At 58.4% G+C, this 17,439-nt stretch overlaps 4 protein-coding genes and 1 non-coding gene across 5 annotated transcripts; 3 read left to right on the top strand and 2 right to left on the bottom strand.

Annotated features, from left to right (window-relative positions):
• The first annotated feature begins 1,134 nt into the window (after positions 1-1,134).
• On the top strand, positions 1,135-4,494 carry FAM136A (family with sequence similarity 136 member A). Its single transcript, XM_071417587.1, has 4 exons — positions 1,135-1,294; positions 2,195-2,335; positions 2,694-2,946; positions 3,908-4,494. The coding sequence occupies exons 1-3, from the start codon at positions 1,208-1,210 to the stop codon at positions 2,880-2,882; spliced, it is 417 nt and encodes a 138-aa protein (XP_071273688.1). The 5' UTR covers positions 1,135-1,207; the 3' UTR covers positions 2,883-2,946; positions 3,908-4,494.
• A 143-nt stretch (positions 4,495-4,637) lies between these two features.
• Positions 4,638-9,368, bottom strand: LOC139585125 (prenylcysteine oxidase 1-like). Its single transcript, XM_071417584.1, has 6 exons — positions 8,866-9,368; positions 7,973-8,179; positions 7,186-7,360; positions 6,699-6,910; positions 6,397-6,549; positions 4,638-6,007 (listed from the first exon to the last, which is right to left on the bottom strand). The coding sequence occupies exons 1-6, from the start codon at positions 8,954-8,956 to the stop codon at positions 5,349-5,351; spliced, it is 1,497 nt and encodes a 498-aa protein (XP_071273685.1). The 5' UTR covers positions 8,957-9,368; the 3' UTR covers positions 4,638-5,348.
• A 180-nt stretch (positions 9,369-9,548) lies between these two features.
• Positions 9,549-11,032, top strand: SNRPG (small nuclear ribonucleoprotein polypeptide G). The gene is made up of 4 exons (XM_071417588.1): positions 9,549-9,670; positions 9,882-9,904; positions 10,307-10,431; positions 10,863-11,032. Exons 1-4 carry the CDS (start codon positions 9,639-9,641, stop codon positions 10,911-10,913), a joined length of 231 nt encoding a protein of 76 aa, XP_071273689.1. The 5' UTR covers positions 9,549-9,638; the 3' UTR covers positions 10,914-11,032.
• Positions 11,033-12,214: 1,182 nt separating this feature from the next.
• Positions 12,215-16,870, bottom strand: PCYOX1 (prenylcysteine oxidase 1). Its single transcript, XM_071417585.1, has 6 exons — positions 16,755-16,870; positions 15,617-15,823; positions 14,854-15,028; positions 14,367-14,578; positions 13,617-13,769; positions 12,215-13,226 (listed from the first exon to the last, which is right to left on the bottom strand). The coding sequence occupies exons 1-6, from the start codon at positions 16,840-16,842 to the stop codon at positions 12,568-12,570; spliced, it is 1,494 nt and encodes a 497-aa protein (XP_071273686.1). The 5' UTR covers positions 16,843-16,870; the 3' UTR covers positions 12,215-12,567.
• Positions 16,871-16,947: 77 nt separating this feature from the next.
• On the top strand, positions 16,948-17,018 carry TRNAG-CCC (transfer RNA glycine (anticodon CCC)). Its single transcript has one exon. It is a non-coding gene; the product is annotated as a tRNA-Gly (tRNA).
• The last annotated feature ends 421 nt before the right edge of the window (positions 17,019-17,439 follow it).

Below are 17,439 nucleotides of genomic sequence, written 5' to 3'. Positions count from 1 at the left end.
AAACTCCCCCGGGACCCCAAAATCCTCCCCGGGGCCCCAAAGGTTATGGGGGATCCCAAAAGATGGGGACAGGGGGACCCCAAAAGTTCCGGGTGAGCCCAAAAAGGGGGGGCAGAAACATTTGAGGGTTCCGGGGGGACCCCAAGAGTTGAGAGGACCCCAAAAGGGACCCTGAAAACCAGGAGGGGACCCCAAAGTTTATGGGGGTCCCCAAAAGGGCCGAGGGGACCCCAAAAGTTCCGGGCGACCCCAAATTTTAGGGGGGCAGAGGGGGCGGGGGGGGGCAAAGGTTACGGGGGCGGGACCGGGAGGTTCTGGGGTTCCCCCGGGATTTTGGGGGGGGCCCTCGTGATTTGGGGGGTCCTGGGGGGGTTTGGGGACTTTTTGGGGACCCCCAGAGCCCCCCCGAGCTTTGGGGACCCCCCCGGGGCCGCCCCCTGCCCTCCCCTCCCCCTTCCCTTACCGGCAGCGCCGCGCGGGGGCGTGGTCTGAGGTGGCCACGCCCATAATAGGTGAGGCTAATACTCATTACTATGCGAGACACGCCCACAAGCGAGACCACGCCTCTCGCCGTGAGGCCACGCCCTTGATGTGAGGTGAGGGACGGGTGTTGGGTCCAGCATGTGGGCGTGACCACGCCCATAAAGGGAAGAGCGCTTGGGTTTTTCGTATGCAGGATACGCCCATGCAATCAGGCCACGCCCCTAGTGTGAAAACCACGCCCCTTATGTGAGGGGGAAGGGGCGGGGCTGGAGGGGGAGGGTCCTGACCGCCCCAAAAAAGGATTTTGACCCTAAAAGGGAGGTTCTGACCCAAAAAGGGGAGGCCTGACCAAAAAAGCGGGTCCTGAGGGTTCTGGGCCCGTAACGAGGGTGCTGTTTTGGGGCGGTTCCCGGCGGGTTTGGGACAGATTTTGAGGCGATTCCCGCAGGTTTCGGGCGGGCTTTAGGGCAGGTGTGGGCCGGGGTTTGGGCCGGGTTTTAGGGCAGGTTCAGGGCAGGTTTTAGGGCAGGTTCAGGGCAGGTTTTAGGGCGGGTTTAGGGCAGGTTTTAGGGCGGGCTTAGGCCGCGGAGCCGGCCCATGGCGGAGGAGGGCCGGGTTCGGGGCGGGCTTAGGGCGGATTTGCGGGGGGTTTAGGGCAGTTCGGGGCGGGTTTAGGGCGGTCTTAGGCCAGGTTTAGGGCGGGTTTAAGGTTTAGAGCGGGTCCATGGCGGAGGCGGCGCAGGGCCGGGTGCAGGCCGCGGTGGAGAGCGCGGTGCAGGGGCTGGAGCGGGAGCAGATCCGCGGCATGCAGGTAACGGGGACACCCGGGGACACCGGGGGGACACGGGAGGGACACGGGAGGGACACGCAGGGAGGAGTTCGGGGCACCCACACACACACACGTGGGTGCCCGAGCAGAGCCGGGACCGGCCCCCATGCACACCCTGAGACCTCCCCAAATCACTGAGATCCCCCCCAAAAATCACTGGGCCCCCCCCAGTTCATTGTGACCTCGCCCATACACACCCTGAGACCCCCCCCCCAATTCACTGTGACCCCCACATACACCCTCTGTGCCCCCCAAGTGCATTCCCTGTGCCCCCCAACACACGCTGTGCCCCATCCAGTGCATCTCCTGTACCCCTCACACATTCCCTGTGCCCCCCAAGTGTCCCACAAGTGCATCTCTGGTTCCCCCTAATACACACTGTGCCTCCTAAACACATCCTGTGCCCCCCCAGTTCATCCCCTTGTGCCCGCTAAATGCACCCTGTACCTCCCCAGTGCATCTCCTATACCCCTCACACATCCCCTGTGCCCCCCAACACACCCTGTGCCCCCTAAACACACCCTGTGCCCCCACAGTTCATCTCCTGTGCCCCCTAAACACACCCTGTGCCCCATAAACACACCCTATGCCCCCACAGTTCATCTCCTGTGCCCCAAAACACACCCCCTGCCCACTAAACACACCCTGTGTCCCCTAAACACACCCTATGCCCCCACAGTTCATCTCCTGTGCCCCATAAATACATCCTGTGTCCCCCAAGTGCATCTCCTGTGCCCCCTAAACACCCCCTGTGCCTTCCACACCCCATGCCCCCCAACACACCCCATTAACCCCTTGTCCCCAGCGTACCCCATGTTCCCCAGGGTGCCCCCTGTTAACCCTCACTGTGACCCCTGTCCCCCGTTCACGCCGTGTCCCCAGGGCGCCATGTTCCGCTGCAGCGCGCGGTGCTGCGAGGACGCCGCAGCCTCCATGCAGGAGGTGCAGCGCTGCATCGAGCGCTGCCACGCGCCCCTGGCCCGCGCCCAGGCCATCGTCACCGCCGAGCTCGAGCACTTCCAGGTGAGGAGGGGGCACCGGGACCCCTGGGGACAGCACTGGGACCCTGGGTAGGACATGAGCGCCCAATCCCTGCACCCCCAGTGCATTTTCTGTGCCCCTAAATCCACCCTGTGCCCCCCACCCCCAGTCCATCCCCTGACCCCCCCAATGTGCCCCAATGCCCCAGTCCCCTGCTACCCCTCCAGTATCCCCCTACCCCTCCAGTCCTGTCCTGACCCCAGTACCCCACTGACCCCCCAGTGTCCCCACTGTCCCCCCACTGATTGCGCTGTCCCCAGGACTGGCTGAGCCACTGCCCCCCAGTCCCCCCCAGTGTCCCCAGTCCCTGCTGTCCCCCAGTGACCGTGCCCATCCCCAGGACCGGCTGAGCCGCTGCTCGCTGCAGTGCTCGGACCAGGCCAAGGACGCCCTGGACTCGGGGGGCTCGGAGCCACGCGTGCGGGGCCAGCTGGACGCCTGCCTGGCCACCTGCGGGGAGCAGCACCTGCGCCTCGTGCCCGCCATGGCCAAGAAGATGCGGGACGGGCTGGCCAACATCCAGCAGTGACAGTGGGGACAGCCCCGGGACACCCCGGGGACACCCCCGCAGCACACGCTCATTAAAGGCCAAGGTGGCACCTCCCAACAACCGCGGGTGCTGCTGGGGGAACTGGGAGTGATGGGGGGAACTGGGGGAACTGGGGGTGATGGAGAATAGGGGGAACTGGGGGTGATGGGGGAGAATAGGGGGAATTGGGGGCACTGGGGGGCACTGGGGGTGATGGGGTGGGTGGTGAGGGGACACTGCAGGTGATGGGGGCACTGTGGGGATGATGGGGGGCACTGGGGATGATGGGGGTGATGGGGTGGGTGGTGAGAGCACGCTGCAGGTGATGGGAGGCACTGGGAGGTGATGCCTGGGCACAGTGGGGTGTGCAGGTGTGTGCAGGTACAGCTGTGGGGTGTGCAGGTGGTCCCACGCTGGCCTGAAGTGACGCGGGGCCATGCACAGTTACACACACAGGGACACACTCAAAGACACGTGTGCACACCTGGGCACAGACTCACACACGTGTGCATACCTGGGCACAGACTCACACAGGTGCGCACACCTGGACACGCGCACACCGCGTGCCCGGAGGCGCCGCACACGGTGGGGGCCATGCCGCCGTACCTCCCCGTGTAGCCGCGCACTCCCCTCACCGCTCCCTGCTTCCCTCCCTTCCCGCCCCGCTGCCTTTCCCTGGCTGCGCCGCTACTCGGGTGAGTGCGGTAGCGCGCCGTGGGCCGCCATTGGCTGCACGCACGGCGGCTGCGGGCGCCATGAGCAAAGCGCACCCGCCCGAGCTGAAAAAGTGCGTCCGGAGGGGCCGGGGCCGCACCGGGGGCGAGGGGAGCCAGGCACAGTGCGGGGAAGCGGGCACCGGAACAGCGCAGTCGGCCGCTGGCCGGTGTCCCGGCGTGCACCGCCGCTGGCCGCTGTCCCGCTGCAATGGGGGCGGAGGGTTGGGGGCAGTTCGTGAGGGGATAATGGCGGGGGGCTCCTGGCCCGTCCCCACCCGCCGGGGCTCACCCGCTGCCTTCTCCTTGCAGGTTCATGGACAAGAAGCTGTCGTGTGAGTTCTGGAACTGATCCCACCCCGATCCTCTGCCCCGGGACCCCTGCCCGCCCCGATCCCCCTCACGGTACCCGGGGACCGCAGCCCCGATCCCCTCACGGTGCTCGGAGAGCCCCACGGCCATCGACGAGTGCGTGCAGATGGCGGCAGGCGGGCAACAGAACAACATCGGCAGGGTGCTGAGGGCACTGGGAGCAGGGTGCTGAGGGCACTGGGAGCGGGGTGCTGAGGGCACTGGGAGCACTGGGAGCACTGGGAGCACTGGGAGCGGGGTGCTGAGGGCACTGGGAGCACTGGTGGAGCCGTGTGTGCGGAATGAGCGGGAAGTTTGGTGAGGGACAGGAATGGGAATTCCGCAGAGCTTTGGGTGTTTCTCAGCTTCCCCCTTCCGGGTGATCCGAGGGAACAGCATCATCATGCTGGAAGCTTTGGAACGAGTGTAAACCCCTGGAAAAGCCCAAATCCCCACCCACCGCTTCCATTCCCTTGTCCAAGACTCTGCTCATGAGTGTACAATTATTTGGTTTTGTTATTAAATCAGTTTTTTAATATTTGACCTAATTCAAGCCTTTCTCACATCAATTTTTGGCAGCTGGGTGTTAATTCTGCTCCCAACCCTGGGAAAACTCATGGAAAACTTTTTCATTCATGGAAGTGGGTGTTGAATTTGTGCTGGTTTTGGTTGTTTTCTCCTTAAAGAATGCTCAGGTTATTAAATTCTTTATTAGCTTCATACTTCAACACAGCAATGGATATTGGTGGTTTTTCTTCTTTCCCACCCATTTTGGCAGCTCCCAGCACCCCATCTTCTCCCTGAGGAATTTCTGATGATCTTGAAGGTCTTGATGTTCTTGAGGGTCTTGAAGATCCTAATGGCCTTGAAAGTTTTGATGATCTCGGAGATCCTGAAGGTCTTGGAGTCCTTGAAACTCGTCCGACCTTAAGGATCCCCTGATCCCATGAAACATCTCCTTGGAGGGGCAAAGTATGGAGTTCATTAGTGTTAATTACGGCATCTTGAAGGTCATTATGATCTTGAAGACCTTCCAACCGTAGGAATCCTGTGATCCTAGGGAACATCTCCTTGGAGGGGCAAAGTATGGAGTTCATTAGTGTTAATTATGGCATCCTGAAGGTCTTTATGTTCTTGAAGATCTTGAAGGCCATGATGTTCTTGAAGACCTCCCAATCATAAGGATCCCATGATCCTAGGAAACACCTTCTAGGAGGGGCGCAGCACAGAGTTCATTAGCGTTAATTACACCAGCTTGAAGGTCTTGATGTTCTTGAAGATCTTGAAGGTCAAGATGATCTTAAAGACTCTCCAATCTTAAGAATCCCGTGATCCTAGGGAACACCTCCTTGGAGGGGCGCAGCACAGAGTTCGTTAGTGTTAATTAATCCCTGGGGGAGTGTCAGAGCTCCGTTTTGAGCCTCTCGTGCAGGTCCTCCTGGTCGACACTGGCGCTGTGGCCGTGCCAGCGGTGGAAGGCGAGCAGGGCGGCGTTGCGGGCAGCGATGGCGCTCATCTCCATGGCGCTGGCGGCGCGCTCCAGCCCGTTCAGGTAGTAGAGCTGCTCGTGCAGGACGATGGGAGGGAACTTCTCGGGAGCGCTGTACTGGGGATAGGCCAGCCACGGCTTCACCTTCACCGAGTCGTAGGAGGAGAAGAGCAAACTGAGCTGCTCCTTGCTGAGCTCCTCGTTGGAAAACACCTTCCAGACGGCCGAGGGCAACGGCAGCTGCCCGCCCGTGCCCGTGTCCCCCACAGGGGGCTCCAGGGTCAGGCTGTTGATGAAGAGTTTGGGGTTGTCCATGGTGAAAATGGCACCAAGGTGAAAATCCTGGGGGTCCTGGTAGCCAAAGAAGGAGGTGTTCAGGTGCCCATGCACCAAGGTGGTGATGATCTGCTGGTAGGGATTGGGGAATTCCGGGATGGGAGGGTCGAAGTTGCGGAAGGTGATGTTGGCCATCTTGCGGCCGAGCGGCGCCGCGATGACCACGATGTCGTAGGTGTCCCCTGTGAGCCCCGAGGACGTGTTGTAGGTGACCTCGTAGAGCTTCACCGGGTCCCCTGTGGGGAACAGCTTGGTTATCCTGACCCGTGCTGGGAGGGAATCCCGACTGCATCCCAAAATGGCACCAACGTTTGGGTTCATCAGTTTGTGCAGCTGGGTTTGAGCCCCGATTTCATGGAATGGGTTGGACTGGAAGGGATCCTGAAGCCCATCCAGTTCCATGGCAGGGACACCTTCCACTGTCCCAGGCTGCTCCAAGCCCCATCCAGCCTGGCCTTGGCCACTCCAGGGATCCAGGGGCAGCCACAGCTCCCCTGGGAATCCCATCCCAGCCCCTCCCCAGCCTCTCAGGCAGGAATGTTCATTTTGAAACCCTCCAAGGGCCTGAGGTTGTTCTGCAGTGTCACCATCCCCTCCCCACTGAGGCAGCTCCAGCCCCACTCACCGCCACGGTTGTGTCTGGTTTTTGGCTCTATGGACACGACTGTTGCAGGGATAACCTCGGCCTTGGAGGAGTAGATGAGGCCGGAGCACACGAGTTTGTTCCCCCCTTTCACAGACCAAAGGCCCGACTGCAACCAGCCCGCAAGGAGAGCACCTGCAAGGAAACCACCTCTGTCAGCAGGGAAAAGCTGGAAAAACCAACTGCAAAATCAGGGGGGATTAACGTCCCTTTGGGACACAGAGCTTGGAGCCCAGGCAGCTGGAACCCAACACCAGGATGGGAGGCTCCCTCCAAACACTCACCTACAAAGCCATTGACGCCAACTCCTTGGCCATAAGCGTACCTCATGACCGGACCCACCACCTGGTTGATGAATTTCTGGGAGAACCCTGCTTTCTGCATGGCCTCGTCGATGCTCTGGTTGAGCAGCCGCGTGAAGTCGTCGCCGCCCAGGGCGTGCAGCAGGCGCTCGTTGCTGCTGAAGGCGTAGTCGTGCATCTGGTACCGGTAGATCCTGGCAGTGCACACAGGAATTGTCCCTGTCACTGAGCCCTGGCAGCTGCGGGGATCTCACGGGGTGGCTTTGTGGGACTGCAGGGCCTGGAGGCCCAAGAGGGCAGGTCCGGGTTCCATATTGGGGATTTTTATGAGGGTGGAGTGGCTGCACCACCCCTGAAAGTGTCCAAGGCCAGGCTGGACGGAGCCACCAGGGACAGAGGAAGGTGTCCCATGGAATGAGGTGTCCTTAAGGTCCTTTCCCACTTTTTCACCCTCAGGACCCCAGCCCACCTCATGAACTTGTCCAGGATGTCCTCCACCCACATGGACATGCGCAGGGGGTTGAGGCCGTAGTGCCACAGCAGCTTGGGGCGGTTGATGAAGGACCAGCTGCTCTCCTCAAACACAAATTCCTCCCCGTTGTAAACGCCTGAGGGGCTGCCCTGGAGTGTGTTGGCTGAAAGGCCTTTGGGGAAGGACAGAAAAATGTAATTTAGGGAAAGGTAGAGCTGTTCCACCTCAGTTTTAAGTTCCTCAGATAACCTGGCTTCAAGCTGATAAGGGTGAGTGATTGAAGATTGGAGTGCCAAAGAGTGGAAAGGGGAATTAACCCTTGATCATGGGCCAGGGAGTGATTGGAGGTGATTTTTGGACCTTTATGATGCCATATGTGGGTCACCTGTGGGGAGGGGTCAGACCATTCCCACTGGGATGTGGGTTTCCTTTGCCTGGAGTGGGGCATGGGAGAGGTGATGGTGGGCTCTTTGGGAAGGAAAGTGGGCTGTGAGTGACAGATATAGGACAAAGGTGATTACTAGGGAACTATATGGGGGGAATATTGGGCAAAAGATTGGAACTTTCTGGAAGGATATGGGGGGAATATTGGGAAAAGAAGGGCAGGCAATTGGATATGTGGAACTGCTGGGGAGGTATATGAGGGCTACTGGGCATGGATAAGGGGCTACCAAGGGGATATCGCCCCAGCAGATTGGGACCCAGAGCACCCCAAGGGGATCATTTTGGGTCTGAGGGACAATTTTGGGACTGGGTATCACCAAGGTGGGGTGTCCATGCTCACCAAGCTCCTGGACAAAATGCTTCATGTGCAGGTTGAGGGGGTGGATCACAGACCCCCCTGCCTCGTAGCTGGCCCCCTCCACGTCCAGCGTGTCCAGCCGGCCGCCCAGCGCTGCCTTCTCCAGCACGTGCAGCTGCACGCTGCGGCCGAACTTCTGCCGCAGGAAATAGGCGGCGGCCGAGCCGCCGATCCCGCCGCCCACCACGGCTGCGAGAAGGGGGCCCGGTCACCTTCAGAGCCCCAGGAGAGCCCAGTTCACACACCCCCCTCACAGACCCCTCATGGGCCCCCCACCCCAATCCCCTCACGGGAACCCCCTCACAGATCCCTGCACCACAGATCCCCTCTGGGGAGTTCCCTCACACACCCATCCTGGCCCCACCACCCCAATCCCTTCAAGAGACCCCCCTCATATCCCCTGCCCCTTGAAGGTCCCCGCACAGGCCTCCCTTGACCTTCAAAGACCTTGAGGGGTCCCCCATCGCCCCTTCCTCACAGATCCCCTCGAAGGATCCTCTGCTCACCCTCCCCTGAGCCCCACAGATCCCTCACTGTTCCCCCACTTCAGATCCCTCAAGGGACGCCCCAATGCCCCATTACTCCGTGACCAACCCAGATCCCCTCAGGGCCTCCCATGACAGATCCCTTCAATGCCCCTCAAAGAATTCTCCTTTTTCCTCACAGTTCCCCCTAAATGATCCCAGTGGCACCTCCTGCTCCTCACAGATGCCCTCATCCCTTGAAGGGCCAGGCCGTGACACCGCCTTTGACAGATCTGCTTAAGAGATCCCCTCCTGAGCTTTCCCCTCCCAGATCCCTCCCCGGGTCCCCGTCCCTGAGACAACTGCCTCCCCTGAGGCCGTGGCCAAGGCCCGCTGTGTCTGCGTTCGCACCGATCTTGGAGGGCTCATGGCGGAGGCTGAGAGCGGGCAGGCAGAGCACGGCGAGCAGCAGCAGCGTCAGGAGGCGGCGGCGGCCCGGCATGGCGGCGGGGAAGGGCAGAGGGCTGATGGGCGGGCCGTGGAGGGGAACCCGGGTTCGATTCCCGGGGGCCCACGGACCTTTTGTATCCCCCTGAATTCTGTTATGCTGAATTACAAAATCCGTTCTTTTATGCTAAATTCCAGTGTCCTTTCTTTTACTTAATTTACTTTTAATTACTTCAGTTTAACTCCATTGCTTTAATTTTCCCGCCCCCCCGGCCCCTCAGCCCGCCCGCCCGCCGCCATCTTGCGAGGAGCCGGCGTCGCTCGGGCTGCCCAGGGCTCACGGGGCAGCTCCAGCGGGCGGGAACAGCCGGGGAGGGAGGCGACGCCGCTGTGGAGGATGAAATGCCCAAGACTCTGCGCACATGTGGGCATATCATACACACACGTGTGCACATGTGGACACGCACGGACACAGGCAGATTCACACACAACACGCGCACACACGCGCCGCACGATGGGGGCCATGCCGCCGTACCTCCCCATGTAGCCGCGCACTCCCCTCACCGCCCCCTGCTTCCCCCCCTTTGCGCTCCGCTGCCTTCCCCGGATGCGCCGCTACTCGGGTGCGTGCGGTAGCGCGCCGCGCGCCGCCATTGGCTGGCGCGGAGAGACGCACGGCGCGCTGACGTTAGAGCGCGGCAGCGCGCGGCAGAGACGAGCCGGGGGCTGCGGGCGCCATGAGCAAAGCGCACCCGCCCGAGCTGAAAAAGTGCGTCCGGAGGGGCCGGGGCCGCGCCGGGGGGCGAGGGGAGCCGGGCACAGTGCGGGGAAGCGGGCACCGGAACAGCGCGGTCCGCCGCTGGCCAGTGTCCCGGTGTAATGGCGGCGGAGGGTGGGGGGCGGTTCGTGAGGGGATAATGGCGGGGGGCTCCTGGCCCGTCCCCACCCGCCGGTGCTCACCCGCTGCCTTCTCCTTGCAGGTTCATGGACAAGAAGCTGTCGTGTGAGTTCTGGAACTGATCCCACCCCGATCCTCTGCCCCGGGACCCCTGCCCGCCCCGATCCCCCTCACGGTGCCCGGGGACCCCCGCCCACCCCTCAGAGTCCAGGGTCAGGATCCCGGCTGCTGGGGCTGGTGCTCGGGTCTGTCCCCTGCAACATCCCTGATAGATTTCATACCTCACAGCTCATTAATTAAAATTCTAATTCATTCATTAAGCCATAATTCATTAATTTAACTATAACAAGAGTTGAAAATTCCCTCTTTTTCCCTTATCCCATTATGGGTTGTGCTCAATCCTTCCCATTCGTCCCCCTGCACGTCCCACTCATTCATAGCTGTAGATTTGGGGGCAAACCGTCCCGTTTTGGGAACTGTCCCCCTTTAACCGCTGGGTTCCCGCAGTGAAGCTGAATGGCGGCCGGCACGTGCAGGGCATCCTGCGGGGCTTCGACCCCTTCATGAACCTGGTGATCGACGAGTGCGTGGAGATGGCGGCGGGCGGGCAGCAGAACAACATCGGCATGGTGGTGAGGGCACTGGGAGCACTGGGAGCACTGGGAGTGGGGTGATGAGGGCACTGGGAGCACTGGGAGTGGGGTGATGAGGACACTGGGAGTATTGGGAGTACTGGGAGTGGGGTGGTGGGGGCACTGGGAGCACTGGGGGCACTGGGAGCACTGGGAGTGGGGTGCTGAGGGCACTGGGAGTATTGGGAGCAGGGTGCTGAGGGCACTGGGAGCACTGGGAGCGGGGTGCTGAGGGTGCTGGGAGCACTGCTGTGTGGAATGAGCAGGAAGTTTGGTGAGGAACAGGAACGGGATGTGTCAGCTGGGGAATCCGTCTGTTTTCATTCTTGTGGGGGAGTTCCAGCCAAATTTTTCAGGGATTTTTGGGGAAACAAAGGGGAAGGAAGGAACCCTTGGATCAGAGGTAACAGCTCTCACCTTCCCCCTTGCAGGTGATCCGAGGGAACAGCATCATCATGCTGGAAGCTTTGGAACGAGTGTAAACCCCTGGAAAACCCCAAATCCCCACCCACCGCTTCCATTCCCTTGTCCACGATGCTGCCCAGGAGTGAACAATTATTTTGGTTTTGTTATTAAATCAATTTTGTAATGGTTGACCTAATTCAAGCCTTTCTCACATCAATTTGTGGCAGCTGGGTGTTAATTCTGCTCCCAACCCTGGGAAAACTCAAGGAAAACTTTTTCATTCATGGAAGTGGGTGTTGAATTTGTGCTATTTTAGGTGGTTTTCTCCTTCAAAACATGGAAATTGTTAAATTCTTTATTAACTCCTTCATACCTGAACACAGTGATGGATGTTGGTGGTTTTTCCTCTTTCCCACCCATTTTGGCAGCTCCCAGCACCCTAATTCTCCCTGAGGAATTTTTCTTTGGCAGGAAAAGTTGGGGCAGAGGGATGGACAGCCAGGGAGTCGATATTCCCAGCTGGAGGGCACTTTTGGGGTCAATATGGCACTTTTAATGAATTCCCTAATCTCAGACAGGGATAAACCAAGGAGTTTGAGGAAAACTCAGGAATTTGCGTGAGGAAAATGTCCCGGCTTACTTGGGAACACTTCACTGCTCCTGTTCCCTCCAGAGGTGGCCAAACAGCTTCCAGGTGGCACCAGGGGACGTCAAGATGAGATATTGGGAGGAATTCTCTCATGGAAGGAAGGGTTGTCCAGCCTGGGTTGTGGCAGAGTCATCAAGCCTTGGAAGTGTCCAAACAACGCATGGACGCGGCACTTGAGGAGATCGTCAATGGTGGACGCGGTTGGGCCGATGGTCTTGATGACCTTGAGGGTCTTGATCTTGAAGGTCTCGATGACCTGGAAGGTTTTGATGGTCTTGAAGTTCTTGATGCTCTTCCTACGTTAAGAATCCCATGAAACATCTCCTTGGAGGGGCGAAGTATGGAGTTCATTAGTCTTAATTACGGCACCTTGAAGGTCTTGATGATCTTGAAGATCCTGAAGGTCTTGATGATCTTGAGGGTCTTGATCTTGAGGGTCTTGATGACCTGGAAGGTTTTGATGGTCTTGAAGTTCTTGATGCTTTTCTTACTTTAAGAATCCCATGAAACATCTCCTTGGAGGGGCAAAGTATGGAGTTCATACCTTGAAGGTCTTGATGATCTTGAAGATCCTGAAGGTCTTGATGATCTTGAGGGTCTTGAAAATCTTCCAACCTTAAGGATTCCGTGATCCTATGTATGACCTTCTTGGAAGGGTGAAGGATGAAGTTCTTCAGAGTTAATTACAGCATCTTGATCATCTTGATGTTCTTAAAGATCTTGAAGGTCTTGATGGTCTTCCAACCTTAAGGATCCCATGATCCCATGAAACACCTCCTTGGAGGGGTGAAGTATGGAGTTCATTAGAATTAACAACAGCATTTTGAAGATCTTGAAGGTCTTGATGTTTTTGAAGGTCTTGATGGTCTTAAAGACCTTCCAACCTTAAGGATCCCATGATCCTATGAAACACCTCCTAGGAGGGACAAAGTATGGAGTTCATTAGAGTTAATTACGGCATCTTGAAGGTTGTTATGATCTTGAAGACCTTCCAACCGTAGGAATCCCGTGATCCTAGGGAACACCTCCTTGGAGGGGCGCAGCACAGAGTTCGTTAGTGTTAATTAAGCCCTGGGGGAGTGTCAGAGCTCCGTTTTGAGCCTCTCGTGCAGGTCCTCCTGGTCGACGCTGGCGCTGTGGCCGTGCCAGTGGTGGAAGGCGAGCAGGGCGGCGTTGCGGGCAGCGATGGCGCTCATCTCCATGGCGCTGGCGGCGCGCTCCAGCCCGTTCAGGTAGTAGAGCTGCTCGTGCAGGACGATGGGAGGGAACTTCTCGGGAACGCTGTACTGGGGATAGGCCAGCCACGGCTTCACCTTCACCGAGTCGTAGGAGGAGAAGAGCAAACTGAGCTGCTCCTTGCTGAGCTCCTCGTTGGAAAACACCTTCCAGACGGCCGAGGGCAACGGCAGCTGCCCGCCCGTGCCCGTGTCCCCCACAGGAGACACCACACCCAGGCTGTTGATGAAGAGTTTGGGGTTTTCTGTGGTGAAAATGGCACCAAGGTGAAAATCCTGGGGGTCCTGGTAGCCAAAGAAGGAGGTGTTCAGGCGCCCGTGCACCAAGGTGGTGACGGTCTGGTGGTAGGGATTGGGGAATTCCGGGATGGGAGGGTCGAAGTTGCGGAAGGTGATGTTGGCCATCTTGCGGCCGAGCGGCGCCGCGATGACCACGATGTCGTAGGTGTCCCCTGTGAGCCCCGAGGACGTGTTGTAGGTGACCTCGTAGAGCTTCACCGGGTCCCCTGTGGGGAACAGCTCGGTTATCCTGACCCGTGCTGGGAGGGAATCCCAACTGCATCCCAAAATGGCACCAACGTTTGGGTTCATCAGTTTGTGCAGCTGGGGTTTGAGCCCCAATTTCATGGAATGGGTTGGACTGGAAGGGATCCTGAAGCCCATCCAGTTCCATGGCAGGGATACCTTCCACTGTCCCAGGCTGCTCCAAGCCCCATCCAGCCTGGCCTTGGCCACTCCAGGGATCCAGGGGCAGCCACAGCTCCCCTGGGAATCCCATCCCAGCCCCTCCCCAGCCTCTCAGGCAGGAATGTTCATTTTGAAACCCTCCAAGGGCCTGAGGGTGTTCTCCAGTGTCACCATCCCCTCCCCACTGAGGCAGCCCCAGCCCCACTCACCGTCACGGCTGTGTCTGGTTTTTGGCTCTATGGACACGACTGTTGCAGGGATAACCTTGGCCTTGGAGGAATAGATGAGGCCGGAGCACACGAGTTTGTTCCCCCCTTTCACAGACCAAAGGCCCGACTGCACCCCTGCCAGGGACACAGCACCTGCAAGGAAACCACCTCTGTCAGCAGGGAAACACTGGAAAAACCAACTGCAAAATCAGGGGGGATTAACGTCCCTTTGGGACACAGAGCTTGGAACCCAAGTCCCAGGTGTCAGTGTTAGCTTTTGTCAGTCTTCACTCCTCACACAGGGCACCAACTGTTGGTGGACCCAGATCACTTTCCCCATGGCAAGCACCAGCCCTTTATTATCCTTCAGTAAAACTTCCAAACCTTTCCCCATTGACAGTGGGCTCAAATGACTGATACCAGACATGGTGGCCAGCATCAGCCCTTTCATAGCCTTTACAGTAAACTTTCATATCTTTTATCTGTAAATGGGCAGCAACATGCAACAGACTCCTCTCTTCCCCTTCTCTCTTCCTCCTTCCTATTCCTCACCGCTGCCCAACCCACTCTTTTATACCACACATCCTTACTGGACAGGGTGGTGACCTATCCAGGGCAAGGCTGCTTCCATTCTTTGGTAATTAACACAGCTGCAACTCAGCAAGGGCAAGGCTGCCCACAGCACCACCTCTGTTCTCTTCCAATGCATTCTCCCACATCCAGCATGAGAGGCTCCCTCCAAACGCTCACCTACAAAGCCAGGGATGGCGACCCCTTGGCCGTAATTCACCCTCATGGCCGGACCCACCACCTGGTTGATGAATTTCTGGGAGAACCCTGCTTTCTGCATGGCCTCGTCGATGCTCTGGTTGAGCAGCCGCGTGAAGTCGTCGCCGCCCAGGGCGTGCAGCAGGCGCTCGTTGCTGCTGAAGGCGTAGTCGTGCATCTGGTACCGGTAGATCCTGGCAGTGCACACAGGAATTGTCCCTGTCACTGAGCCCTGGCAGCTGCGGGGATCTCACGGGGTGGCTTTGTGGGACTGCAGGGCCTGGAGGCCCAAGAGGGCAGGTCCGGGTTCCATATTGGGGATTTTTATGAGGGTGGAGTGGCTGTACCACCCCTGAAAGTGCCCAAGGCCAGGCTGGATGGAGCCACCAGGGACAGAGGAAGGTGTCCCATGGAATGAGGTGTCCTTAAGGTCCTTTCCCACTTTTTCACCCTCAGGACCCCAGCCCACCTCATGAACTTGTCCAGGATGTCCTCCACCCACATGGACATGCGCAGGGGGTTGAGGCCATAGTGCCACAGCAGCTTGGGGCGGTTGATGAAGGACCAGCTGCTCTCCTCAAACACAAATTCCTCCCCGTTGTAAACGCCTGCGAGGCTGCCCTCGGGTGTGGCGACCGAGAGGCCTTTGGGAAAAGGACAGGAAAATGTAATTTAGGGAAAGGTAGAGCTGTTCCACCTCAGTTTTAAGTTCCTCAGATAACCTGGCTTCAAGCTGATAAGGGTGAGTGATTGACAACTGGAGTGCTAAATTTGGAAAGGGGAATTAACCCTTGATCATGGGCCAGGGAGTGACTGGAGGTGATTTTGGGACCTTTATGATGCCATATGTGGGTCACCTGTGGGGAGGGGTCAGAGCATTCCCACTGGGATGTGGGTTTCCTTTGCCTGGAGTGGGGCTGGGGTACCACAGGGGGCATCGGGGAGGTGATGGGGAGATATTCAGGAAGCAAAGTTGGCTATTTGGGGAGGGATATTGGAGAAGGGTGATCACTAGGGAACTGTATGGGAGGGTATTGGGAAAAGAAGGGCAGGCTGTTGGGGAAGATATGGGGGCTACTGGAGAAGGAAATGAGGGCTATGGGGATGGATAAGGAGCTACCAAGGGGATGTCCCCCAGCAGATTGGGACCCAGAGCACCTCGTGGGGATAATTTCCAGATCGAGGCACAGTTTTGGGACTGGGAGATGCCAGGGTTGGGGGCTAATACTCACCCAGCTCCTTGACAAAATGCTTCATGTGCAGGTTGAGGGGGTGGATCACAGACCCCCCTGCCTCGTAGCTGGCCCCCTCCACGTCCAGCGTGTCCAGCCGGCCGCCCAGCGCTGCCTTCTCCAGCACGTGCAGCTGCACGCTGCGGCCGAACTTCTGCCGCAGGAAATAGGCGGCGGCCGAGCCGCCGATCCCGCCGCCCACCACGGCTGCGAGAAAGGGGCCCGGTCACCTTCAGAGCCCCAGGAGAGCCCAGTTCACACACCCCCCTCACAGACCCCTCATGGGCCCGTGCAGGACAGATCCCCTCAAGGGAATCCCCTCACAGACCCCTCATGGGCCCCCCACCCCAATCCCCTCAAGGGAATCCCCTCACAGACCCCTCATGGGCCCCTGCATCACAGATCCCCTCAAGGGAACCCCCTCACAGACCCCTCATGGGCCCCTGAAGGACAGATCCCCTCAAGGGAACCCCTTCACAGACTCCTCAAGGACCCACCACCCTGATTCCCTCAAGCAAACCCCTCAAAAACCCCTCACGGGCCCCTGCACGTCATATCCCCTCAAGGGAACCCCGTCACAAATCCCTCACAGCCCCCTGCATGAGAGATCCCCTCAAGGGAGCCCCCTCACAGACCCCTCATGGCCTCCCCACCCCAATCCCCTCAAGGGAACCCCTCTCATATCCCCTGCCCCTCAAAGATCCCCTCACGGGCCCCCCTTACCTTCAGGGGGTCCCCCCATTGCACCTTCCTCACAGACCCCCTCCCAAGCTCCCTGACCCTCACAGATCCCTCATGGGTCCTCCCACTTCAGATCCCTCACGGGACACTCCGCCATACTCCCTGACCCACATAGGTCTCCTCAGTGGCCTCCCATGACAGATCCCCTCAAAGTCCCATAAAGGATCCTCTCCTCACTCCTTCCTCACGGATCCCCTCAAAGGATCCCAATGGCACCCCCTGCTTCTCACAGATGTCCTCATCCCTTGAAGGGCCAGGCCGTGACACCGCCTTTGACAGATCTGCTTAAGAGGTCCCCCTGAGCTTTCCCCTCACAGATCCCTCCCAGAGCCGCCCTCCATGACACAACCGGCTCCCCTGAGGCCGCGGGCATGGGCCGCTGTGTCTGCGTTCGCACCGATCTTGGAGGGCGCATGGCGGAGGCTGAGGGCGAGCGGGCAGAGCAGGGCGAGCAGCAGCGTCAGGAGGCGGCGGCGGGCCGGCATGGCGGCGGGGAAGGGCAGAGGGCGATGGGCGGGCTGAGAGTGCAGCTCGGGCCAGCTGCAGGCGGCAGGATCATGAAGAACACTGAGAAAAGACGATCACCAGCCGCGCCGCTGGTGTAGTGGTATCATGCAAGATTCCCATTCTTGCGACCCGGGTTCGATTCCCGGGCGGCGCATGTGTTTTTTATGCTTCAGTGAGTTATTTTATCCTGAATTCCAAAGTTTTTCCTTTTACTTCCTTTACTTTTAATTACTTTAGTTTAATTCCTTTATTTTCATTTTCCCGCCCCTGCAGAAGGCGCCACATTCATGATGCTCACGTGCCCCCTTTTACTTTCAATTCTTTCATTTTTAATCTTGTAATTTTAAACTCTATCATTTTAAACGCCTCTATTTTAACTTCTTTAGCTCGTTTACTTTTAACTCCTTTACTTTAACTTTTACTTTAACTCCCATTATTTTTATTTCCCAGCCCTGCTGCCCCCATTTGTGGTGCCCGCGTGTCCCTGACCCGCATATCCCTTTCCACCGCGGTTTTAACCCCTTTTAATTATTTTCTTTTTACTTCTTTAATTTTAAATTCCTTTCTTTCAACAC

This window comes from Agelaius tricolor, unplaced genomic scaffold (assembly GCF_023055355.1).
Source record: "Agelaius tricolor isolate 1412-34295 unplaced genomic scaffold, bAgeTri1.0.p SCAF_70, whole genome shotgun sequence".
Lineage (NCBI taxonomy): Eukaryota > Metazoa > Chordata > Aves > Passeriformes > Icteridae > Agelaius > Agelaius tricolor.
This window is presented reverse-complemented; position numbering and strand designations above follow the sequence as displayed.

Bases quoted from the DNA above. Each gene is read 5' to 3' on its own strand.
- FAM136A (XM_071417587.1), top strand. From the start codon at position 1,208: ATGGCGGAGGCGGCGCAGGGCCGGGTGCAGGCCGCGGTGGAGAGCGCG. The intron at 1,295-2,194 runs GTAACGGGGACA...CCGTGTCCCCAG, and splicing joins AGCAGATCCGCGGCATGCAG to GGCGCCATGTTCCGCTGCAG. The intron at 2,336-2,693 runs GTGAGGAGGGGG...GCCCATCCCCAG, and splicing joins CCGAGCTCGAGCACTTCCAG to GACCGGCTGAGCCGCTGCTC.
- LOC139585125 (XM_071417584.1), bottom strand. From the start codon at position 8,956: ATGCCGGGCCGCCGCCGCCTCCTGACGCTGCTGCTGCTCGCCGTGCTC. The intron at 6,911-7,185 runs GTGGGCTGGGGT...GTGCACTGCCAG, and splicing joins ATCCTGGACAAGTTCATGAG to GATCTACCGGTACCAGATGC. The intron at 6,550-6,698 runs GTGAGTGTTTGG...GTTTCCTTGCAG, and splicing joins TGGCGTCAATGGCTTTGTAG to GTGCTCTCCTTGCGGGCTGG.
- SNRPG (XM_071417588.1), top strand. From the start codon at position 9,639: ATGAGCAAAGCGCACCCGCCCGAGCTGAAAAA. The intron at 9,671-9,881 runs GTGCGTCCGGAG...TTCTCCTTGCAG, and splicing joins CACCCGCCCGAGCTGAAAAA to GTTCATGGACAAGAAGCTGT. The intron at 9,905-10,306 runs GTGAGTTCTGGA...GGGTTCCCGCAG, and splicing joins CATGGACAAGAAGCTGTCGT to TGAAGCTGAATGGCGGCCGG.
- PCYOX1 (XM_071417585.1), bottom strand. From the start codon at position 16,842: ATGCCGGCCCGCCGCCGCCTCCTGACGCTGCTGCTCGCCCTGCTCTGC. The intron at 15,824-16,754 runs GTGCGAACGCAG...CCTTTCTCGCAG, and splicing joins CCATGCGCCCTCCAAGATCG to CCGTGGTGGGCGGCGGGATC. The intron at 13,227-13,616 runs GTGAGTGGGGCT...TGTTCCCCACAG, and splicing joins AACCAGACACAGCCGTGACG to GGGACCCGGTGAAGCTCTAC.